The sequence below is a fragment of the Centroberyx affinis genome, unplaced genomic scaffold, assembly GCF_046629955.1.
Source record: "Centroberyx affinis isolate AG114_WGS23_722 - 3 ecotype Tasmania unplaced genomic scaffold, CSIRO-AGI_Caff_v1 ptg002381l_1, whole genome shotgun sequence".
Classification (NCBI taxonomy): domain Eukaryota; kingdom Metazoa; phylum Chordata; class Actinopteri; order Beryciformes; family Berycidae; genus Centroberyx; species Centroberyx affinis.
Genome location: NW_027280637.1, coordinates 22,941 through 49,104, shown reverse-complemented (window position 1 = coordinate 49,104; position 26,164 = coordinate 22,941). Strand labels below are relative to the sequence as shown.

Sequence of the window (26,164 nt, the reverse complement as noted above, 5' to 3'; positions counted from 1 at the left end):
GGTTAGGGGTTAGGAAAATAAAACCTTAAATTCAAAGCTTTATGATCAGAGACAGAAGCGTCTTCTAAAACCAAATCATCAGCAGTAAAACCAGCAGAGAACTAAATCAGTAAATCAGGTTTCTGTCTGTTCACATGTGGACTGAACCAGATCAGAGGATTCAGAGAATAAAATCATGGATCAGAACGAACAGATATGGATTTTAAAATCACCTGAGAATGATGAAATGTCTGTTTTTATCTGATCACCTAAAATTTATCAAATCATCCTCAGATTTATCAGATCTGTCATTTGATCACTCCTGTTTTCTATTCAATTCAATCATTTATTTATAATCATTTAATTTTTCTTTCTCCCCTCATATCCGTTCTTACAGAAGTTCACAGTGAAACGCTCACAGCGCTTTGCAAATGGGGGGAAAATGAGACAAAATGAAAATAAATAAAAGTGTTTGTGTCTGAACTTGTGGACTGAATTGAAAGTGAACTTTGAAAGTCAAGCTGATTTATTTCCCAGCTGCTGCAGAACGCCTCGGTCCGGCAGGTGAGAGAGTCCGGCTCGTGACCCGGACCCGCCGGTCCGAGTCCGGCTCAGACCTCAGGACTCGTTAACAGATGAGTGGAAGGCGACAGGAAGAAGCGTGAAAGTGATTCTGTCCGGACTTCGGGTGCATTCCATTTGGTAACGATGTCTCCTCGTCTCCTCGCCTCGCGTCTCCTCCTCGACTCCTCGGTCAAAGGTCACGGAGGAAACGAGGAGAAGATGTGAGGAGGCGAGTGAACCTGGCTCAGGCGGATCGTCCTCACTCCATATTGAACTGACGTGTGAAGCGTTGTGCTGAGGCTCCTCCCACACAGGAGGACAGCTGTCTAAATTATTCTAAGGCTCATGTTTTATCCACATAAAAACGTTTAACAAAGTTCAGATTCAGAGAAACCACAGCGGGCCGTCCTGCAGGAAGCAGAAGTGAGATTTAAAAATATAATATAATAATTTAATTGCGGTTCATGCATGTAAAAAGAGTCCGAATTAATATTAAAGGGGCAGAAAACGTAAAAAGTGCTTTGTTTGGTTGATATGGAAACTGGGAGACTGAGTTACAGCAAGTGTGTGTGTGTGTGTGTGTGTGTGTGTGTGTGTGTGTGTGTGTGTGTGTGTGTGTGTGTGTGTGGAGTGAGAGTAATCAATAATGTTCATTACTGTTGTTACTACTTTATTATTGATCTGCTTCTGTTTTGATTGACAGAACCTTTGGCTGGAGTGTTTAGGAGGAAGAGTGAAGAGTCTCTCTCTCTCTTCCTCTGTCTGTCTCTCTCTCTTCCTCTGTCTCTCTCTCTCTCTCTTCCTCTGTCTCTCTCTCTCTCTTTCTGTCTCTCTCTCTCCCTCTCTCTCTCTCTCTCTCTCTCTCCTCTCTCTGTCTCTCTCTCTCTTCCTCTGTCTCTCTCTCTCTCTTTCTGTCTCTCTCTCTCCCTCTCTCTGTCTCTCTCTCTCTCTCTTCCTCTGTCTCTCTCTCTCTCTCTCTCTCTTCCTCTGTCTCTCTCTCTTCCTCTCTCTCTCTCTCTCTCTCTCTTCCTCTCTCTCTCTCTGTCTCTCTCTCTCTGTATCTCTCTTCCTCTGTCTCTCTCTCTTCCTCTCTCTCTCTCTCTCTCTTCCTCTGTCTCTCTCTCTCTCTCTCTCTCTCTTCCTCTGTCTCTCTCTCTCTCTCTCTCTCTCTTCCTCTGTCTCTCTCTCTTCCTCTCTCTCTCTCTCTCTCTCTCTCTCTCTCTCTCTCTCTCTCTCTCTCTCTTCCTCTGTCTCTCTCTCTCTCTGTATCTCTCTCTCTTTCTTTCTCACATCAGGCTCCAGTAATACAGGTGAGAATCAGAAATACAGACTAGAATAGAATACAGAATACTGCAATAACACAGAGACCCTCTGACCTGTCAGTGTTACTCATTGATTCATACAGGAATAATAAAAATATAAAGTTTATTCACACAGCAGTTTTCTAAACAGAGTTACAAGTTTCCTTACCAAAGATAAATAAAGCCAATAAGATTATTTAAAAAAAAAGTCAAAAAATGACATGAATATGAAACAGTTTGAAAAGAAATAAAACACAACAGGAACAGAACAGTGAAACACGTACAGCTAAACAGCTGAACCAGAGTCAGTATTAAAACTACAGGGGTAACTAACGATATTGATAAAAAAAAATCTAACTTCAATCATTTATTTTACTTTATTTATGCAGCACCTTTTAAAACCATGTTACAAAGTGCTTCACAAGAAAAAATAAAAATAAAAACATAGGATCACATACACAAAAACAGAAAATCAGACACAATTTTGAGACAACATAACAGCAAAAATAACGGCTTCAAGAGCCACGTAAAGCAAGGGAATAAAAGTAGGTCTTAAGGAGTTTTTTTTTAAATGATCAGTGAGTGGGACAGTCTGATGTCCGGAGGAAGACCGTCCCCCTTCAGTGTCAGCCTGGCCCTTGGGATAACCAGCAGCCTGGTTAGAGGACCTAAGAGACCTGGCTTTATTATAGGGGCACAACAATTCTGAGATATATTCTGGGGCTTCACCATGCACTGCCTGGAAAGTAATGACAAGAATTTTAAAACGAATCCTGAACTTTACAGGCAGCCAGTGCAGAGAGGCTCAGTAATGTTTTGTCCCAGTGAGAAAAGCCCTAACCCTAAACCTAACCCTAACCCTAATACTTAACCCTAACCCTACTTAACCCTAACCCTACTTAACCCTAATACTTAACCCTAACCCTACTTAACCCTAATACTTAACCCTAACCCACGGGCCGCTGTGGTTTGGACCGACTGAAGAGGAGCCACAGCTCCTGGACTGAGGCAGGTGAATGAGGCGTTACAGCAGCTCAACCATGAAGACACAAAAGCATGGATAACTTTCTCAGTGTCCTGGAAAGACAGGACATGTCTGATTTTGGCTATAATTTTCAAACATTCGGTCATTCTTATCTGCCAATGACTTAGAAACAGTAATTCATGCATTCATCTCTTCTCCTGCCTCACACAACAAAACCTCATTAAGCTTCAGCTGATTCAAAATGCCGCAGCCAGACTCAAACCAGGTCCGACAAGAGAGAACACATCTCACCGCTTTTAAAATCACTTCATTGGCTCCCAGTCCGTCTTAGAATAGATTTTAAAATTCTAATGATCACTTTTAAGGCTCGTAGAGGATTAGCTCCAGAACATACAGCTGACCTCCTGAACTCCTACAAGCCCAGCTGCACCCTGAGATCCTCTGACAGGTTCCTGGCCGACCTTAACCTTAAGACTAAAGGTGATCTTTTCTGTTCGGCTCCTCAGTTATGGAACGACCTGCCAGAGGAGATCAGGGAAGCTAACACATTGTCTTCTTTTAAGTCACTTCTAAAAACTCACTAATTTAGACTTGCTTTTTATTGATTTTACTTTTTTTGATTCTACTGTTTGTTTTATTATCTTTTGTTGTATTTTATCATAATCATTTTATTTACTGTTTGCACATTGCCTTTTTTCTAATTGTATGTAAAGTGCTTTGTAACTTGTTTTGAAGCGCTATATAAATAAAGGTATTATTATTATTATTATTATTATTATTATTACATTTCTTAACTGAAAAAAGCAGGATTGAACAAGCTTCTTGGTATTTTTTGAAGAGGATTTGATGTTGGATCCAAGGGGACCAAAAGCTTCCTGTATAATTCCAGAGACATTATCAGGACCGATAACAAGAACTTCTGTTTTTTCTTCATTAAGCTTAAGAAAATTGTGAGACTTCCAGTCCTTGATGGCTACAAAACACTCAGTTAGATTGGCTAATCTACTGAAATCATTTTGTTTCACTGACAGGTACAGCTGTGTGTCATCAGCATAAAAATGAAAAGAAACATTAAAACTCTGGATTAAATGACCCAGGAGAAACAAACTAGGGCCAAGAAAGGATCCCTGAGGCACGCCACAGTAAGTGCAGCAGCTGAAAAGAGCTTATCATAAAAAATAGTTTAATTTCACTGTTGTTTACATTCACACTGTATCAGTTATTGACTTCACTATTATTTGCAGTCACATTCTGTTAGATATCTGAGCCAATGAGATCAATGAGAACTGATCAATACTCTGCTGTCTAACGTGAACTGATGAGACATTCACATCAGATTCAACACAGGTCTGCATTAATTATTATTATTATTATTATTACTATTATTATATTTATTATATTAATTAATATTGTCATCATCAGCTGATCCCGACCAGCAACATCACAAGCGATCAGCAGTGAGGAGGTCAGAGGTCAGAGGTCAGAGGTCAGCTCTGATTGGTCGTCACATGTAGATGCCATCTGTGTCCACTGATGTCTGTCTTGTGATTGGTGTTGCCGTGGAAACGCCAGGAGCACAGATCACTAAGAGAGAGCACAACATGTTAGGGTGTGTGTGTGTGTGTGTGTGTGCATGTGTGTGTGTGTGCATGTGTGTGTGTGTGCGTGTGTGTGTGTGTGTGTGTGTGTGTACCATAAGGACACTCTGTTTCCTCCTCCCCTCCATCCGTCGTCTTCTTCTCCTCCTCTTTCTTGTCGCCATGGTTACCGCGCATTGAAACATAGATATTATCCTCCAATGTACCTGAAACATGAGATTAGATTATAATCTGCTGTAACAGACAGATTGTAGTTCAGTGGAAACGTGTCAGAGCTCAGGCTGTTTCTGATTGGCTGCTGTACCTCCGGGCCGACTCCTCTGACTCCTCCTCTTCCTCAGGACGAAGACAAAGATGAGGAAGGAGAACAGCAGCAGGAAGCTGCAGACCGGCAGCCAGACGACGATGACCGAGCCCTGATCTGCAGACAGACAGGCAGACAGACAGACAGACAGACAGACAGAGAGACAGACAGGCAGACAGACAGACAGAGAGACAGACAGACAGACAGACAGACAGACAGGCTGCTTCATTGTTGTTTTGGTCAGTTGTTTTTGTGAAATATGTTGTTAGTTAGTTGTTAGTTGTTAGTTGTTAGTTTTGGTGTCTCCTTGAGTATCTGTTCACATTTGGATTTCTTTAAAGTGGATACAGACAACTTTTCAACTTTCCCCCTGTTGTCCCCTCTAGCGTTTCCAAGTGGTTTTGTTGTTGTTTGCGCTGCTGTTGCAAAGTCATCCGGATCTCTTCCTGTTAGAGTCTAGCTCTGTACAACAGAACAAACCATCTGTCTGCTTATCAACTCCTTGATCAAAACACAATGTAGTAACTTTCACCACTGCTCATTTTAGAAAGGCCACTGCAAGAAAACCTGTTCTTTGTTTAGATTATCAAACGGACAATGGATCATTTGTTTGTTTCTGGCTGCTAGCGTTAGCGTTAGCAACATGGCTAACGTTGCTAACGCTAGCTACGATAGCTAACGCTAGCAGCCAGAAACAAACATAGTTAGATGTTTGTTTCTTTTGTTCTAGAAACAAACATAGATGTTTGTTTCTGTGTTTGTTTCTGTTGTTTAGAAACAAACATAGATGTTTGTTTCTGGCTGGTCCTGGCTTCCTTGTAGCTCCTGGTTCATTTTCTGGCTGCTAGCGGTAGCGTTAGCAATATGGCTAACGCTACCGCTAGCAGCCAGAAACGTTAGCAACATGGCTAACGCTACCACCAGCAGCCTGCTACTGTCCAAACTACTACTGTCCAAAGCAAGAAACAATCCCAATTTGAACTAGAACCCCGATCTCAGTGCTGTGATAGAGGGAAGAGTTTCCACTGTCACTGCGGTTGTTCCACCGTCCGCCATTTCTGCTACTGGGGATAGCTACCTTTTTTTTTTTTTTTTTTTTTTTTACTGGGGATAGCTACCTTTTTTTTTTTTTTTCTTTTTTTTTTTACTGGGGATAGCTACCGGACCTCTGCTGGTTGTGCAGTGGATGACTCACTTCCTTTGAGCCTTCCTTGTCCCGGGAGATCGTACCCGGTGGCAGACAGAATTGCATAGTGAAAGCGAGGCTTATAGGAACCAATCTAAACACTGATGATGTCATTATTCTATAGCCGTTACACTGTGCAATCATCATTTACTTCATAATGATAAGTTAAAGCAAAAAAGTTGTCTATAGAGTCTTTAACAGTCGATTGTTTTGTTTCTGTGCCCCAGTCGAGGAGCTGCTGGGTTCATCTTGGATGTTCATGGTGTCGACAGAGACGGAGAAATGGTTCCAGGATTTTAAATGAATACAAGATATTAAAAGCAAGATTTTTCTATGATGATATTAAATAGACATATTAAGGCTAGTGATTATCATTACTGGGAAAATAAATCCAATTAACAAAAAAAAAAAATACAACTTGGTGGTGAGGCCCTAGGCTGCAGCCTGTGGAGCCTATGCGTCTTAGACGGCCTTGGCTGTTGGTCTGGTCAGTGACCAGAAGACCGCAGGTTCAAACCCCAGACACCTGCTGCCCTGCAGCAAGGCACTGCTCCACTAGAAACCAGTAGAGACTGTGTTGAACTGGGCAGCTCCCAGTAGAAACCAGTAGAGACTGTGTTGTACTGGGCAGCTCCTAGTAGAAACTCTGTGATTGGCCGCTCGGTGGCTCCTCCTCCTGTATCGGTCGCTGTGGGCCGACAGTGAAGACAACATGGAGCAGATGAAGAGAGACGAGCTGAGGAGGTTCAGATGTTCATCTGGACCACAGCTCATCTCCCAATTATAAAGACACCAGATGAACTGAAACATCCATAGCATGAGTTTCACTGTGACTTCTTCTGTGGTGTCTGCTGTGTGAACAAAGCTCCACACTGATATCTAGTGTTTCTCTGCTCTAGACCAGAGTCACCAACGCAGAACCCTAACCCTATAAACGATAGATAGATAGATAGATAGATAGATAGATAGATGGATAGATGGATAGATAGATAGATAGATGATAAAGATTGATTGTTTGATTGATACCTTGACACTCCAGCTGAATCTGCTGTAACAGACAGATAGATTCATAGATATATCGATACCTTGACACTCCAGCTGACCCACATTTTTTTCATCAAAAGCAACAGGAAGCAGCCACAAGACGCTCAAACGGTGGCCGCTCCTGAAAAATCGCTGCGCCCGCTGTTTCTTTTGGCAGAGCGGCGCGTTTTCAGAAGTTTAAAATGTTAAACTTTTCAGAAAAGCGTCAGGTGACGGCCTTCCGGGGCTAGGGAGAAGGGGGGTTCGGGGGGTTCAGGGGGTTCGGGGGGTTCGGGGGGCTTGCTCTGATGGCAGGATGGTGGAGGGAATGAAGCTGGCCCTGGATCTGTTAGTTTTGTACCTAGGGTGGCAAACCCCCTACCAGAGGGCAGGAGTTGAAAGCAGCTGTTGAGATTGTGTGTTGTGTCTTCGCTGCTCGCTGGTCTGCCCACAAAGCTCGGTCCCCAGAGAGGTCACTGATCACTGAGTCCCCCATACCAGGCCAGGAATGAAAAGGTTAGGAGACGCTCTGTGTGGCAGGTGGAGTCGCTGCGGAGGATTGTCGGGGCTACATCCAGGCGCCTCGGTCTCTGAAGGAGGCAGGTCCTCTGCTGGCACTTCTTCACAATCTGCTGTGTGTTTTCACTGAAGGTTAATCCGCTGTCCAGGATTGTTCCGAGGTATTTGAAGCTGTGTACTCTCTCCACAAGCTCTCCATTGAGCATCAGCTGTGGGAGAAATCAATGAGGACCTTTTTTGTCTTCCTCACAGTCAGTTGGAGAAAGTGTCCTCCTAGCAGCGGTGCCTCCTCCTCAAAGTGGACTGCACTGTTGGAGGTGTCAACCAGAGCAGTGTCATCTGCAAACTTCACTGTCATGTTCACACTGTCTGAGCCCCTCAGGTCATTTGTGTAGACTGAGAACAGGACAGGAGACATCACTGTTCCCTGGGGGGAGATGTTGATTGGTTTACTTTGATATACTGGACTGAGGAAGTCCATTATCCACAGGATAAGGTAGGGTCCATCTTGACCTCCTGCAGCTTGGTGCAGAGAATGTGAGGTTGCATCAGTTAAAAGCTGAGGAGAGGTCCAGGAGCAGAATTCTGGTTTATGAACATGGCTTCTCCAGGTGTGTGTATGTGGTGCAACACAGACATCACCACATCCTCCACAGAGCGGTTCTGTCTACAAACTGCAGTGGGTCAAAGGATGGGCCCAGCTGTGTTGTGAGGCGGGAAGGCACCATGCAGGGAGGCACCAGGGGGGAAGAAACCAGGGGGGAAGAAACCAGGGGGGAAGGCACCAGGGGGGAAGAAACCAGGGGGGAAGAAACCAGGGGGGAAGAAACCAGGGGGGAAGGCACCAGGGTGGACGGCGCCAGGGGGGAAGGCGCCAGGGGGGAAGGCACCAGGGGGGAAGAAACCAGGGGGGAAGAAACCAGGGGGGAAGAAACCAGGGAGGAAGGCACCAGGGGGGAAGGCACCAGGGGGGAAGAAACCAGGGGGGAAGAAACCAGGGGGGAAGGCGCCAGGGGGGAAGAAACCAGGGGGGAAGAAACCAGGGGGGAAGAAACCAGGGGGGAAGGCGCCAGGGTGGACGGCGCCAGGGGGGAAGGCGCCAGGGGGGAAGAAACCAGGGGGGAAGAAACCAGGGGGGAAGAAACCAGGGAGGAAGGCACCAGGGGGGAAGGCACCAGGGGGGAAGAAACCAGGGGGGAAGAAACCAGGGGGGAAGAAACCAGGGAGGAAGGCACCAGGGGGGACGGCGCCAGGGGGGAAGGCACCAGGGGGGAAGAAACCAGGGGGGAAGAAACCAGGGGGGAAGAAACCAGGGAGGAAGGCGCCAGGGTGGACGGCGCCAGGGGGGAAGGCACCAGGGGGGAAGAAACCAGGGGGGAAGAAACCAGGGGGGAAGAAACCAGGGAGGAAGGCACCAGGGGGGAAGGCACCAGGGGGGAAGAAACCAGGGGGGAAGGCGCCAGTGGGGAAGGCGCCAGGGGGGAAGGCGCCAGGCGGGATGGCACCAGGCGGGATGGCACCAGGGGGGAAGAAACCAGGCGGGATGGCACCAGGGGGGATGGCACCAGGGGGGAAGAAACCAGGGGGGAAGGCGCCAGGGGGGATGGCGCCAGGGGGGAAGCCGCCAGGCGGGATGGCGCCAGGGGGGAAGGCGCCAGGGGGGATGGCGCCAGGCGGGATGGCGCCAGGGGGGAAGAAACCAGGGGGGAAGGCGCCAGGGGGGAAGGCGCCAGGCGGGATGGCACCAGGCGGGATGGCACCAGGGGGGAAGAAACCAGGCGGGATGGCACCAGGGGGGAAGGCACCAGGGGGGAAGAAACCAGGGGGGAAGAAACCAGGCGGGATGGCACCAGGGGGGAAGAAACCAGGGGGGAAGAAACCAGGCGGGATGGCACCAGGGGGGAAGAAACCAGGCGGGATGGCACCAGGGGGGAAGGCGCCAGGCGGGATGGCACCAGGTGGGATGGCACCAGGGGGGAAGGCACCAGGGGGGAAGAAACCAGGCGGGATGGCACCAGGGGGGAAGGCACCATGCGGGAAGGCACCATGTGGGATGGCACCAGGCGGGATGGCACCAGGGGGGAAGGCGCCAGGCCTCAGTTCCTGCAGTAGTAGTATTCTGCAGTAGTAGTATTCAGGAGTAATACTCTGCAGTATTAGAATTCTGCAGTAGTAGTTTTCTGCATTAATAATAATCTGCAGTAGTAGTATTCTGCAGTAGTACTACAGAAATTATTTTCAGCTTTTAATTCACTCCTCAAACCTCCACCACCTCCACCCTCAAGTTTGCTCACGGCTGGCCTCTTTGCATCCTTCTTTACTGATAAGGTTTCTACCATCAGTAATCAGTTCTCTGAGCCTGACCAACTCAGTCTGCTGCCACCAGCTAACAGGACCTCACTCCTGTCCTTTTCCCATCTCACTGAAGAGCAAGTCTCCAAACTACTACTTGACTCTCGTCCCACTACCTGTCCGTTGGACCCCATACCCTCCAACCTCCTGCAGGCCATCTCGCCCACACTTATCCCTGCAGTCACGCACATCATCAACTCCTCACTTACAGCGGGTGTGTTCCCCATTGCTTTTAAGCAAGTGTGGGTTAGCCCGCTGCTAAAGAAACCTACACTCAGCCCATCTCAGGTTGATAATTACAGGCCGGTTTCACTACTCATCTTCCTTTCCAAAACACTTGAGCGGGCGGTCTTTAATCAAGTCTCTGAATTCCTTTCTGAGAACCGCCTGTATGATCCTAACCAGTCTGGCTTCAAACGCGGACACTCTACCGAGACTGCGCTCTCGTCTGTAGTGGAAACACTGCGATCAGCTAGAGCTGCCGGTCAGTCCTCTGTCCTACTGCTACTTGACCTATCGGCCGCCTTTGACACGGTGAACCACCAAATCCTCCTCTCCACACTCGCTGAGCTTGGCTCCTCAGGATCCGCTCTCTGCTGGTTTGAGTCCTACCTCTCAGGAAGATCCTTTAGAGTGTCTTGGAGAGGGGAAGTGTCTAAATCCCACTGCTTGTCCACAGGGGAACCTCAAGGGTCAGTGCTTGGACCCCTTCTCTTTTCAATATACACCACCTCACTGGGTGCAGTGATCCGCTCACATGGCTTCTCATACCGTTCATATGCTGACGATACCCAGCTCCTCCTGTCGTTCCCCCCAGACGACCCCACAGTCTCGGCGCGGATATCGGCATGCCTCGCCGATATCTCGGCTTGGATGAAGGAACACCACCTTCAGCTTCACCTGTCAAAGACTGAGCTCCTTGTCATCCCAGCCAGTCCCTCTATACAACAACAGATCAGTATCCAGCTCGAATCAACTGAGCTCATACCCACAAAGTCTGCCAGAAACTTGGGTGTCATGATTGATGACCAGCTAACCTTCAAGGAGCATGTGACTTCTGTTGCTCGGTCATGTGGATTTGCTCTGTACAATATCAGGAAGATCAGACCCTACCTGTCTGAGCATGCAGCTCAACTCCTGGTTCAGGCTCTTGTAATATCAGCCTTGACTACTGCAGCTCCTTACTGGCAGGGCTCCCGACATGTAGCTCAAACCTCTGCAGATGATCCAGAATGCGGCGGCGCGTCTGGTCTTCAACCAGCCCAAAAGAGCACATGTCACTCCGCTATTCATCTTCCTCCACTGGCTCCCAGTCGCCCGCATCAAGTTCAAGTCCTTGATGCTCGCCTACAAAACAATAACCAAAATGGCTCTGACCGACCTGAACTCCTCATTCAGGTCTACGCTCCCTCCCGCTCACTACGCTCTGCCATGGAGCGGCGCCTGATGCTGCCACCACAGCAAGGTCCTAAGTTTCTATCCAGACTCTTCTTCTGTGGTTCCCCGGTGGTGGAACGAGTTACCAAACTCCATTCGATCCGCAGAGTCCCTCTCAATCCTTAAGAAAAGGCTAAAGACCCAGCTCTTTAGCGAATACCTTCTCACCTAATGGCCCGGGTAACCAAACAAAAAAAAGAAAAAGAAAAAAAAAAGAAAAAAAATTTGGTTCTATGCACTCTATGCACTGCCTCATAGCACTGCCTTGTAGCTCCTCTGTCCTGTTGGACCAGATCTTAGCTTTATAGCTCTTACTCTCGTTGTTCTCTCCTAACTAGAACCTTGCTTGTGTTGTATGAAAATCTCATGTGTAAGTCGCTTTGGATAAAAGCGTCTGCCAAATGTGAAATTGTAAATTGTAAATTGTACTTTGCAGTAGTAGTATGCTTCAGTATTTCTGATATTTTACTTCAGTAGAAGTGAAAGTACTGGTGTAAAAATCTCCTTCAGTGAAAGTAAAAATTGTCTAATTCAAAATGTCCTCAGAGTAGAAGGCTTTTTCCACGGGATGCGTTCGTGCTCGCATGGCGCACACGCGTGACGAGGCGTGTGGCGTGACGAGAGGCGGAGCGAGTCCGCATGCGGCTGGCGCCTCCCGTGTAAAAAGTCTTTAAAAGTTCCTGAGTTCCTCTTTAGAACAGAGAACGTTGTCAGCTGTCAGCTAACCTAACCCTAACCCTTTTCCATGTGATTCTAAAGGGAGAGAGGACAGAGTTCACACTAGATTCTTTTCACTGAAAACATTAGAAATGAGAAAATAAAGTGCAGAAACAAAGTAAAGTCAGATTCCTCTTCTCACTGTGAATGGATCCACAGTTTGTCAGTTTACGTTGATCCAGTTTCTGTTGCTGATGGAGAGACACACAATCTGTTCTGTGATGGATGAATTTAAAATAACTGGGTCGGTTCTCCACCTGGCCAGATCCGGTCTCGCTCTCCTTCCACTGAGCAGTTCAGAAAGACTCGTCCGTCCAGAGAACAGGAAGCGCTCAGCACCAGCCTGGACGACGGATCTGACGAGCAAACACCAACTACCATCAGTAAGACTAGAAGAGTAAAAACCATTAAGATACACAGTAAAAATGTGAGGAATACAGAAGATAAGGAAATTAAATCAGTCAAAAGTAAAGATATAAAGCCGGTCTGTATGGTTTGTTTTTAGATGCGAAGCCCAGATGGCAGAGAGGCCCGGTGACCTTTGACCTTTGACCTAAACTTCAGACTGAACAGAAGAATAAAAACAACATTGTCTCTTCTTTCTGAGGAAACTGAACTGAAGTTTTAATGAACCTGATTTAAGGATTTGTGCAGCAGCCTGAACTCACTCTTTGACTTTCTGTTTAAAAGACTGAATCATGACGCAGTTCGACTACAGCAGGTTTAACACTGAAGGTTCAGTAGTAGTAGTAGTAGTAGTAGTAGTAGTAGTAGTAGTAGTAGTAGTAGTAGTATTGGAGAAGGTTTTAGTCTGCGTATCACACTGCGTCTTCTGGGGTAAATGAGCAACATCTTCTTCTCTGCTGTGTATTTTAGATATTTCCTCCACCAAGCAGGTCGTGTTTTCACCTGCGTCTGTCCGTCTGTCTGTCAGCAGGATTTCTCTAAACGTTGGGCACGGATTTGCACAAAACTTGGTATGAAGGTTGGTTATGGGCCAAGGAAGAACAGATTAACTCTTCATGTTGATTGGCCAAAAGGGGGCATGGTGGTGGGCGTGGCTTATGGCAGAAGTCTGTGTTTAAATATGTAATAATGTATGTCCTGCTTGGTCTAAAGCAGGGGGATTCAAGGAGGTCCAGTCACTAAAATTTCTTCCCATCAAAGGTCTGAAATATCATAATGTCTAACTTGTGCTATGATTCTTTGGCCTATATGTAGTTGTACATGTGGGGAACATTGGCACGCCATCTGCTGGAAAACCCCAAACAAGGCGGACTAAGGGGCCAATGAGAGGGAAACTGCAGCAGGGCCAGGTGTGGAGTCAGGGTGAGCACAGGAGGCCTGGAGAGACCCGTGGAAACACACACTGCGGCAATCTTATTCTCAGTCACTGATCAGAAATGGATCGCGATCCGGACAGAACTGGCACCGCGCCTGGATCCGGCCCGGAGTCCACCAGCTAGTGATGCCTGGTCTAGATGATCCTATGAGAGCTGATTAGTCCTGTAACAGTGGAGCTAAGAGCCAGCTGTCAGACCCCCCACCCTACTGAACCACACACACACACACACACACACACACACACACACACACACACACACACACACACATACACCCACACCCACACACACACACACACACACACACCCACAGCCCCACACACATATACACACACACACACACACACACACACACACTCTTGTGGTATTTTTTATACTCTAGCCACAAAGCAAGTTTCCTATTAAACTGAAACTACAGTTCAACCAGCGGAGCTTCCTGTCTCCCACGCTGTCACATGACCTCATTACATTATTATCATTGTGTTGTTACTATTTAATCATTTCAACAATAAAAAAGACGAGTACTCTGGTTCGATTGCTAACATGCATTGGTCAAACTGAAGTCACATGGTCAAACTGAAGTCACATGGTCAAACTGAAGTCACATGGTCAAACTGAAGTCACATGGTCAGAACTCTTCACACAGGGAAACAGAAATCTTTGTGACCAAACTGAATCATTTTTCGTTGCTTTCACACAAAATGCATCAATGACATTTTCTAAAATCCATGAAGTCTTTCCTCCTTCAGACTCCACCAGCTGCTAAACACTTTATATCTGCAGCACGTTTTTCAAATGCTAACAAACTGTTTTCAAAACTGATAAAAACACATTCAAACAGAATGATGGCAGATTTCATGCATTTCTGCTGTAACCATATTTCAATATATAGAAAATCTTATCAGAATATTTACAATAAAATGAAATAATAATCATTCCAAACACAGCCGAAAGCTTTTAGTCTCGTTACCAAACAGACAGAAGATGTGATGCTGATGAGAACTTGTGGCTGAATGCAGGAGAGGGAAGCAGAACCCACACAGCTCTGCTCAGTATGACTGAGTATACTACATGTTGTTGATGTTTTTTTTATTATTATTATTGCAGCCCTGGAATTTCAGGAATTTGTTTTTATTTGTTTCAACTTTTTATTTTTCAAGTAAATTTCTATATGCAAAGATATAGAAAAAATAAAGGATATTGAAGCAAATTGCTGCATTTCTGATTCATTCTTGTTACATATACTTTAGTACAGTCAATAAAGTGAAAAGGTGTTATTTTTATTCTATAATGAAATACTGATTTATGTGAAAAATCATTCAAACTTCAAAGATAAAGGTTCATCATGTATGTGCTGCTCCCTGTCAGTGTGTTTCAGCTCAGTGTGTTGAGTGACAGCGTCTGCTCTCTGAGGCAGAGCTGCTGCAGTGTTCTGCTGAACCAGCTTATTGAGACTTTATGAAGAGTTTTGGTGCTTTGAGGTTTGGAGGAGAGATGAACTGTCTGGACAAGATGCATGCTGGGAATGCAGACTATGAAGAGGTTAGAAACAATGTGACCCATGCTGTTAGCAACTGAAAAAAACTGTAAAAATAATAACAATAATAAAAGTAGTGGTACTACTAGTAGTAAATAGTAGTAGTAGTAGTGGATGTACTCCCAGTCCTCCCAGTCCTCCAGTCCTCACAGTCCTCCCAGTCCTCCAGTCCTCCCAGTCCCCCAGTCCTCCCAGTCCTCCCAGTCCCCCAGTCCTCCCCATCCCCCAGTCCTCCAGTCCACCCAGTCCCCCAGTCCTCCTCCAGTCCTCCCAGTCCCCCAGTCCTCCCAGTCCTCCCAGTCCTCCCAGTCCTCCCAGTGGACTCACCCAGCACTGTGAGCAGGAAGTGTTTGTGCAGCTGCAGTTTTCCGGTGGACTCGTCGAAAACCTCCAGGCTGTAGTTCCCGGTGTCGGAGCTCTGGGCCGAGCTGAGCAGCAGAAACCCGTTCGGCTGAAGCCGGCAGCGACTCCTGAAGTCCTCGGTGACTCCGTTGTGGACGGTGAGCGCCTTGTCACCGAGCTTCCACCTGAAATCATACTCCACCGCCGCCTTCTCCCCCAGGTCAAAGGTCAGCTGGACGGACTCGCCGCTTCGTACGAATATCCTGGTGGGTTCTTCAGAGGCAGCTGGGTCAGACAGCAGAGACAGGTTTAGACTCTGGTTTAGACTCAGGTTTAGACTCTGGTTTAGACTGGTTTAGACTCTGGTTTAGACTCTGGTTTAGACTCTGGTTTAGACTGGTTTAGACTCTGGTTTAGACTCTGGTTTAGACTCTGGTTTAGACTCTGGGTTAGACTCAGGTTTAGACTTTGGTTTAGACTCTGGGTTAGACTCAGGTTTAGACTCTGGTTTAGACTCTGGTTTAGACTGGTTTAGACTCTGGTTTAGACTCTGGTTTAGACTCTGGTTTAGACTGGTTTAGACTGGTTTAGACTCTGGTTTAGACTCTGGTTTAGACTGGTTCAGACTCTGGTTTAGACTCTGGTTTAGACTGGTTTAGACTGGTTTAGACTCTGGTTTAGACTCTGGTTTAGACTGGTTCAGACTCTGGTTTAGACTCTGGTTTAGACTGGTTTAGACTCTGGTTTAGACTCTGGTTTAGACTGGTTCAGACTCTGGTTTAGACTCTGGTTTAGACTGGTTTAGACTCTGGGTTAGACTCAGGTTTAGACTCTGCCCTCCAACAGCTTTATGATTTAAAGTACGGGTTAATACAGGTAAGATATCTAAGGTATTAGTTACATGTTACAGGCCAAATTATGTCAGAAAAACAGAGCAGAATTATTTTTTTTCCATGAAAAATTTTCTCAGAATTCTGAGATAATTATCTTGTTAATTCAGAAAAACGGCTCTCTGAACACGAGTCTCTGAACACGAGTCTCTGAGCACGAGTCTCTGAGCACGAGTCTCTGAACACGAGTCTCTGAACACGAGTCTCTGAACACGAGTCTCTGAACACGAGTCTCTGAACACGAGTCTCTGAGCACGAGTCTCTGAACACGAGTCTCTGAGCACGAGTCTCTGAGCACGAGTCTCTGAGCACGAGTCTCTGAACACGAGTCTCTGAACACGAGTCTCTGAACACGAGTCTCGAGTCACTGCAGCTCTCTGATTGATTATTTGTACTGTTTTGCTTTTTGTGAGGAAGACTAGCTGGGGCCTAATGGGGCTAATGGGATCCTAATAAAAACGAAACAACATGTGTGAGGAGGGTGACGATGAAGATGAAGAAGAGCTTATGATACCATATGGAAAAGATGGAAGAAAAGAAGAAGAAGAAAAGAAACAATTATTGTTATTGAATTAAAGCTTTAGAAACACAGCAGCTGTTTGTTACTGATGAGATTTAAAGTAAAATAATTTCCACACAGAACAGACTCACTTTGTTTTATTTATTATGTTAGGTGTTTTTATTTTATTTGTATTTTATTATATGGTTGGTTGTTTTACTGTTGAACTGTTTTCTTTTATGTTTTATTGTAAAGCTCTTTGTGACTTTGTTTTGAAAGGTGCTTTAAATAAAGTTTATTATTGTCATCATCATTACCGGAGCATGTTTTTCCACACATGCTCCGGTCAGACTGGTTCAACTTTATCCACACACACACACACACACACACACACACACACACACACACACACACACACACACATACACACACACACACACACACACACACATACACACACACACACACACACACACACACACACACACACACACCTGTCGACTCGTCTTTTCTACAGCTTCAAAGTTCAGTTTGTGAAGGAAAATGTTTCCTGATCTGTTTCCTCTCTCAGCTTCATGTTCAGAGTGTCTTCTTCTTCTTCTTCTTCTTCTTCTTCTTGTTCTTCTTCTTCTTCTTCTTCTTCTTCTTGTTCTTCTTCTTCTTCTTCTTCTTCTTCTTCTTCTTCTTCTTCTCTGGTGTGTCATCACAAATTTACATATTTGCATCTCAAACTAAACCTATTTAGTCTTTAATGGGCTCAGTTACTGCAAACTGACAAAAAACTGATGATTTATTAAACATTTTAAAAAGTGAGGAGTCAAACTGTTGATCTGTGTTTAAACTTTATCCAACACACACAGTTCAGTTTAATCTGACACACGCAGTGTCGGGTTAGGTTAGTAATCAGATTACTTTTTTCTGGTAATGAGTAACTTTACGCGTTAGTTTTGCAATTTATGTAATCAGTTATTAGTTACTTTCTCAAAGTTACATTTTGCTACTTTTATTTTTCTTTCAAATGGTTAAATGTTTAAAGGAGAGGTTTCATTTGCTTTAATTACCAGCTGTCTATAAAATACATGTTAAGGCTTTTTTCAGTAAAAATGTTTTATAGCTGCTGACTGTGGGGAAACGGCAAAGTAACATGATTCAATTTTTTTACTGTGATGACTTCACACCTCCAAGAACCAAAGTCTGAAGAAATATTAAGAATTATCACATCCTAGGTGAAAGAAGGCGGAAGTAAAATAAAGAAGTAAAAATAAAAGTAGAACGCTACATGATGTAGCGCCATGAAATATTCACATTACTCTGAACTGATGGAAGAAGAGAGTCAGAACATTATTGATCACTGCCAGTTTATCTGTCAGTCTGCTGGTCCAGAGTCCAGACCGGATCAGCTGGACCAGCAGACTGAAAGACCTCCATGTTTCCTTCAGACAGCAGTCAGAGTGATGACATCAGCAGAAGACAGATCTAAAAGGCCTGAGTGGGAACATCAAAGCTCTGAGAACTTTAATAAAGAGAAACTGACCGTGAGTCTTCATCAGCAGGACCAGCAGAGCGCTGAGGACCAACATGGCCGCCGCCGTCCGGACTCTGCTCTCCTCCGAGCTTCTGCTGAGCTCGACTCTCTGCTGGCTCCGCCCCCTCAGCCGCTGGCTCCGCCCCCTCAGCCCGTCCTACCAGAGCGAGGCGAGGCGCTGAGAAAGTCTGGTCCACTTCCTGTTTGGAAGAGGAAACGACAGTATCGGTGGTCTGTGTGTGTGTGTGTGTGTGTGTGTGTGTGTGTTTGTGTGTGTGTGTGTGTGTGTGTGTGTGTGTGTGTGTGTGTGTGTGTGTGTGTGTGTGTGTGTGTGTGAGTTGCGGTCCATCTGCCATGCTGTGAGGCAGAATGTTTGCAGTTTTATTGTTTTGTTTTGTCTTGAGTTCTATTATATTCTAATGAGTTCTATTATATTCTAATGAGCTATTATATTCTAATGAGTTCTATTATATTCTAATGAGTTCTGTGTTTGAATGAGTTCTAGTTTTAATGTTCCAGTGTAAATTAGAACAGTATGAACAGCATCAGAGTCTCTTCAGGTTCAGTTTGTTTCTGTCAGACTGAACCAGACTGAAGGCCGCTGTGTTCCTGTCTCTCTGCTGCAGGCATGCTGGTCTCTCTCCTGCTCCTGTGGTGGAGAAACTGGTCTCTCTCCTCTTCTCTGATGGATCTCTCCCTGTATGATTGTTGAACGTCTCTTGGTGCAAAATGGCGGCTCTAGAAAGAAGCCCTCGCTCTCTGATCCTGAGGGACTGACACCAAGACCTCACGTTTACCGCTGAGGTTTTGTTTCAGAAAATGTTCAGGAGGTTTTACATCCTGAAACATTTTCTCATATCAGACTGGAAACATCTGGAGGTGACGTCACCTCGTCTGTGATTGGCCGGTTATCCACCAAGAAGAAAACAGACTGGATGGAGGCAGAGAAGCAGCAGCTGGTGTTAAATGTTAAAGTGTTGGAGGTTGAATTTTGAAGTTTTCAGGAAATTGAACATGTAACATTTAACACTTGTTTGTTTTCCTTGAGTCACTTTCTAATAATATATTATTACTATACTATTACTATATTATTATTATATATTACTCTATTTATCACAAGTTGAAGACAGTGCAGTAGACAGTCAGTCACACGGCGTCCGCCTTCTGCTCATTGGTCGAGAGAACGGAGTAAAATAATTTCAGCTGAAGAGAAACAAGAATCAAACCAGACGAGCAGAAAGTCAAACGACTCAAGAAGGAAGAGGAGAAGGAAGAAGAAGAAGAGAAAACAACAAGAGCGGAAACACGATAAGATGAGAGAGGCAACAACCACACACACACACACACACACACACACACACACACACACAGGCCTGTGCAAGCTAGATGGCCACAGTGTATTTCTGGTCTATTAAATTCTCATAAAAAAAAAACAACTTCTCATCAAGTTAAATTTGGAGTGACCTCTGCGACCTTCAGATGACCTGCAGCTGAGGACCAAACTCCAGTCAATATGTTAATAAGCTTTTAATTACAGACATTAATTACTCAATAATTACTGGAAATAATACGTGGAAATAATACGTAAGAAGTAGTAAGTAGTGTCTTATGTGTTGAGAACTCTCAGGTCCAGCTTGGGCCATTTTTTTTTTGTGATCAACTTTTTATTGAATTAGTCACATGAAAGTCGTTGTACACGAGGTACCATAGACAAGGATTCTTGTACATATAAACAGCATTTAGCACAAACTATATACATATCACCATTGCCTTGCAACGAAAATATAAGAAAAAAAAAAAAAACCCACCTACAGGAAATAAATAAATAAAAAAAGTTAGATAAATAAATAAAAATACAATAAAATAAAAACACAGACACTATATAATGTGTGTGTGTGTGGATCTTCTTACATCAGATCAAAATGACACATTAAACCTGTACAATAAAGTGTGGGTTCGAAAGAGAACCAAAAAGGGTGTCCCAGGCCTCTAGTGTGGAGTGAATTATGGTCTTCTTGGCAGCAGTTAAACCTGCAAGTATGCTTTTCCTAAGGGGTAACCTGATATTATCACTAAGGGGCGGAGTCATCGTTGAATAAAAATAGGGTGGGTTGTTTAGGAATTGGGAGTTTCAGGATATTTTCAAGACATTTAGCCACCTTAGACCAAAGGTTAGATACAGAAGGACATTCCCAGAAAACATGAAGGTATGTTCCAACAGTATTTTGGCTACATTTAGTACAGTTTGGACTATCTGTGAGCTTCATGAGTTGATATGCTGGGTTTTTTGACAAAATAAATATGTTAGCCCAAATATTGTCCCAGTCAAGTTCAGGGCCCTGTCCCTCAAGATCATGATCCCAGGACTTAGTAACCCCCAGAGATTTGGCATTTTTAGAGATTAAATCATTATAGATGGTGGACACCAACCCAGCAGAGGATGATCGAGGGTTAATCCAAGTGCTCAGTGGATGAGAGGATAAAGATGAATCCCACGGCACTCCATGGGCACAGATTGCTGATCTCAATCGCAGGTACAGGAACCACGAAAACCCAGGAAGAGAATAACATTCTTTAAGCTTCTGGAATGAAAGTAATCCATTTCTATCATACAGATCTTGAAGGCTATGGATTCCCCCAGAGGCCCAACTATCATTGAAATATGGACCAGAATTCTGTAGTAAATAGTAAATATACCAAATTGGAGAACGGTCACAGAGCTTGACATAACAACCCATATATTTCTGGACATCGGACCAAATTTGCAGGGAGTTGCCTATAATTGGTCCAAACATTCTACGCGCTGATCTAAGTTTCACTCCACAGAACAGTACATCTGCCATTCTGTGTGGTTTTACCAGTTCCTGCTCTATCTGGCGCCAAGGTGTGGCAGCTTCCTCGTCACACCAAGTTGTCAATAGCTTTATCTGAAATGACCAGTAATATAATTTAAAATCAGGTACTGCCAGACGCCCAGAGGACTTTGAGCGTTGAAGTGTACGCAGCCGAATGCGAGGTCTTTTACCATTCCAAATGAATTTAGAGGTCAGAGAATGTAATTCATCAAAGTATTTAGCTGGTGGGGGCATAGGGATCACAGAAAAAAGAAAGTTTAGTCGACCAAGAACATTAATTTTTATTATTGCGATTCTGTCTTGCAATGACATTTTAAGTTTAGACCATCTCTGGATATCAGATGAAATGTCGAGTTTGAGTTTATCATAATTTGTATTTGATATATCAGAGAAATTGGTTATATTTAAACCTAAGTATGTAAAAGCAGAGTTGTGCCACTGAATGTGCGGCATAGTTGGTAATGTGAAGTGTTTTGCTGAGACGGTCAGAGGAACAAGAAGAGACTTGTCCCAGTTGATTTTATAACCAGAAAATTGACTGAACCAGGTAAAGACTTGTAGTATTTGAGGTAAAGACTTGGAGATATTAGTAAAGTAAAGTAATATATCGTCCGCGTAAAGAGAGATTTTATGTTGTGTACCTTGTATACTGATAGGTGAGATGCAGGGATTTAGTCTGATTGCCTGGGCCAATGGTTCCAGTGACAGTGCAAAAAGCAGCGGAGACAATGGGCAGCCTTGACGAGTACCACGCTGCAGGGGGAATGCTTTAGACAGAATATTACCTGTTTGTACAATTGCACAAGGATTAGTGTTAAGTGTTTAAACCATTGATATGAAGTTTCTGCCAAAACCAAATTCCTCCAAAACCACCCATAGGTATTCCCAACCCACCCTATCGAAGGCTTTCTGCGCATCCAAGCTGAATACAGCTGCAGGGTGCGCATCTGTTTCAGATGCGTGTGGCATTGGCATTTTACGTTTCTGCAAACCACGGATACGTTGAATCTCAACGTTTCTGAACCAAAAATACGTTTCATATCAACATTTCTAGATACGTGTATATCAACGTTATAGTGTTTTAACCGCTGGTGGCGCTTTGAGGGAATAGAATGAGTAGGCTATAATAACCATTTTCTGGTTATGAAATTACATAAATTATATATTTTATTACACACCACGTATTTCGAGCACGTGGAACAATGAGATACATTTGTGTTCGGAATCCCCCAGTTCTCATATTGTTTACGGCCTATGGCCATAATTTAATTTTCTGTGACATGCACGCATATTTCCTTTACGAAATATGAACACAATATTCTTAACAACCTCCGAAATGATTGGTTCTTGGTTCCTGTGATAGGAACGGGACGCTGTGATGAGGAAAATTAATGTTTACAATGTTGCACATTCTCTGCATAATGTTGCAGTTTGCTTGTTTACGAGTTTATGAGTTTATGTACAGTGTCATTTACACAAACCCAGATGAAGATTCGTCACCTTAATAGTGCACTTCAGTAATTTACTAATTTAAAGATAAATGATTTTAGCCGGCTTTCTCTCCAAAGCCCAGTGCACTCGTTGCCATAACAACGGGTAGCCCGGACAAATTTGGCCGTGACACAACGCGGAGCAAAGCTCGTCGATTTCAACGGGGCTCCTTTATTTGACACAATTCATTAATTTATTATTATTCATATTGCACGTCCAAAGGAAATGCAGTCAGACCTGTAGCCTGTCTCAAGTTCCAATCATTCACTTATTCGTCATACCCATTTATATCAACTACAGTCAATAATAAAGTGTACCTACTTCTTCTTCTTCTTCAGTGGTCAGACCCCAGCGCCAGACAGAACAGCGCCTCCCGGAGTGCCGTGAGAGGACTACAGTCTAGCTTTTTATATGACAATTAAATGTGCATTTTCAATAAAATGTATTTGAGTGGAATGAAAAATAAAGAAATGGCGTTCTGCCTGCTCTTCAGCTCATGTCTTGGCTGTCTCTTGAATTCTGATCTCATTCAGCTGTAAAGGAATTAGTTGTAAACAGACTGACAAGTAGCTACAGTGTGTATTGACTGTTTCTGTTGTTGAGTGCAATGATTGTGGCAACAACAAAAAGCTTCATTTTATATATTGGGCCTTCAAAGTGCTCTCTGAAACTAGGCCAGATATGGCTTGTGTCCCTGAAATGAGAAAATTAAAACTTTGCCGTAGAGCTAAACCAAATACATCGTTGGAAAGGTCTCGACCTGGAGAGTAACACATGTCAGTATGAAGAGTCTACATGGCTCCTGCTTTGAAATACTGTCCTTTGAACCTTGACCTCAGTGTATGTTTGAAGGCTTATAATTCAGCAACAAAAGGGGTTGCAGACATGGGACCAGCTGTTACAGAGAGCTCTTCACCTCCGCTCTCATGTCAGTATAGTCAATAACTGGGGGCGCTGTCACATATGGGTAAAATATGGTTAAAATTAATTTTCACCCATTTAACAATTAGATATTTAAAATCTGATATCACAAATGTGTTTATCATCCCCTTAAACTCCTCAGTGTACTCTCAATTCAGTATTTACAACTTCCAATTCTAGGAAAAACACTACTATTTTTTAAAAACTACAAATCCCTAGAGCCGCGCCATGCAGCTTGATACAAATCGCCACTAAAGTTGTAGTTCTTCCAGTTTCCAAAGTAAGTTCGTAAAAAGATATATCTACTGAATATATCAAATATCCAGTACAGCCGAACTAGTAATTACACTGCATCAAAAGTAAAGATGTTGGTTTATTTTAGATAATTTAGCCAAAGCAGGAGTCGAACGCGCCAAATCCGCCCACAACAGTCATTCTGTGAGCCACGTCATCCAAAGGTGTGTGTGTGTGTGTGTGTGTGTGTGTGTGTGTGTTTGTGTGTGTGTGTGTGTGTGTGTGTGTGTGTGTGTGTTTGTGTGTGTGTGTGTGTGTGTGTGTTTGTGTGTGTGTGTGTGTGTGTGTGTGTGTGTGTTCGACTCCTGTTTTGGCAACATCTTTACTTTTTCTTAACATACTGTAGATCATCTAGATGCAGTGTAATTACTAGTTCGGCTGTACTGGATATTTGATATATTCAGTAGATATAGCCTACTGTATCTTTTATATCTTTTTTCCAGAGTGACGGCCGCTGAGGATCATGGGTAGGCTAATGTAGCCTATCGTCCAAAACTGACCTAAAAAACCTTGATTTCTCAGAATGGAAGGTGAAATAATTAAAACGGATGGCCATAACATGAACCTATCGTATTGTTGAGTTATCAAGGACACTTTCGTGTTTTTGTGTTGAGAAATGTTAAAGAAGAATTCTGATCTGAAAGAGAATGCTGCTCTTCCGGATCAGAATTCAAGAGACAGCCAAGACATGAGCTGAAGAGCAGGCAGAACGCCATTTCTTTATTTTTCATTCCACTCAAATACATTTTATTGAAAATGCACATTTAATTGTCATATAAAAAGCTAGACTGTAGTCCTCTCACGGCACTCCGGGAGGCGCTGTTCTGTCTGGCGCTGGGGTCTGACCACTGAAGAAGAAGAAGAAGTAGGTACACTTTATTATTGACTGTAGTTGATATAAATGGGTATGACGAATAAGTGAATGATTGGAACTTGAGACAGGCTACAGGTTTGACTGCATTTCCTTTGGACGTGCAATATGAATAATAATAAATTAATGAATTGTGTCAAATAAAGGAGCCCCGTTGAAATCGACGAGCTTTGCTCCGCGTTGTGTCACGGCCAAATTTGTCCGGGCTACCCGTTGTTATGGCAACGAGTGCACTGGGCTTTGGAGAGAAAGCCGGCTAAAATCATTTATCTTTAAATTAGTAAATTACTGAAGTGCACTATTAAGGTGACGAATCTTCATCTGGGTTTGTGTAAATGACACTTTACATAAACTCATAAACTCGTAAACAAGCAAACTGCAACATTATGCAGAGAATGTGCAACATTGTAAACATTAATTTTCCTCATCACAGCGTCCCGTTCCTATCACAGGAACCAAGAACCAATCATTTCGGAGGTTGTTAAGAATATTGTGTTCATATTTCGTAAAGGAAATATGTGTGCATGTCACAGAAAATTAAATTATGGCCATAGGCCGTAAACAATATGAGAACTGGGGGATTCCGAACACAAATGTATCTCATTGTTCCACATGCTCGAAATACGTGGTGTGTAATAAAATATATAATTTATGTAATTTCATAACCAGAAAATGGTTATTATAGCCTACTCATTCTATTCCCTCAAAGCGCCACCAGCGGTTAAAACACTATAACGCTGATATACACGTATCTAGAAATGTTGATATGAAACGTATTTTTGGTTCAGAAACGTTGAGATTCAACGTTTCCGTGGTTTGCAGAAACGTAAAATGCCAATGTTTTATTCTGGCGACTGGGTTGATTATCAGTATTTCTTAAGTCTGTCTGAGAAGTTGAGCTGCAGGAACTGTTTCCTCCAGCAGGGGGAGCTGCTGGGCTGAAAATACTGAAATGTAGAGGAGAAGTTTCTGTATCTGTCTGCCTGTCTGCCTGTCTGCCTGTCTGCCTGTCTGTCTCTCTGTCTGTCTCTCTCTCTGATCTGATGTTTCATCTCAAACACAGATATACATGATCCACATCAGCCCTGTGTGTGTGTGTGTGTGTGTGTGTGTGTGTGTGTGTGTGTGTGTGTGTGTGTGTGTGATCGGAGTGGAATGTGGAAAGAAGAGAATGTTCCACAAAAGAACAGGAACACACACACACACACACACACACACACACACACACACACACTGACATATGTAATGTTCATGCTGATAATGATTTAGACTTCACACGTGTTCTACAGCCTGCTGCAGGGGCAGTGTGTGTGTGTGTGTGTGTGTGTGTGTGTGTGTGTGTGTGTGTGTGAGAGAGAGAGAGAGAGAGAGAGAGAGACAGAGATAATTCATTGTTTTGTCCTGGAAGCACAGGACTATTAAAGACATGTGTTGTGTGTGTTTGCATGTTGTTGCGTGTGTGTGTGTGTGTGTGTGTGTGTGTGTGTGTGTGTGTGTGTGTGTGTGTGTGTGTGTTAAACAGTTTGGCTGCAGATCAGCAGGATGATAGAAGAACACGATAGAAGAAAGGAAACTTTATAAAAATTATTATTTTAAATGAAAGTTATTTTAAACATGGTTGTGAATAAAGG

General features: G+C 44.0%; 1 protein-coding gene across 1 annotated transcript; it reads right to left on the bottom strand.

Annotated features, from left to right (window-relative positions):
- Nucleotides 1-1,849: 1,849 nt before the first annotated feature.
- Nucleotides 1,850-21,931, bottom strand: LOC139656078 (uncharacterized). The gene is made up of 8 exons (XM_071533563.1): nt 21,851-21,931; nt 18,111-18,258; nt 15,173-15,472; nt 12,223-12,321; nt 4,732-4,848; nt 4,523-4,633; nt 2,773-4,413; nt 1,850-2,698 (listed from the first exon to the last, which is right to left on the bottom strand). The coding sequence occupies exons 1-7, from the start codon at nt 21,929-21,931 to the stop codon at nt 4,334-4,336; spliced, it is 936 nt and encodes a 311-aa protein (XP_071389664.1). The 3' UTR covers nt 1,850-2,698; nt 2,773-4,333.
- Between the last annotated feature and the right edge of the window lie 4,233 nt (nt 21,932-26,164).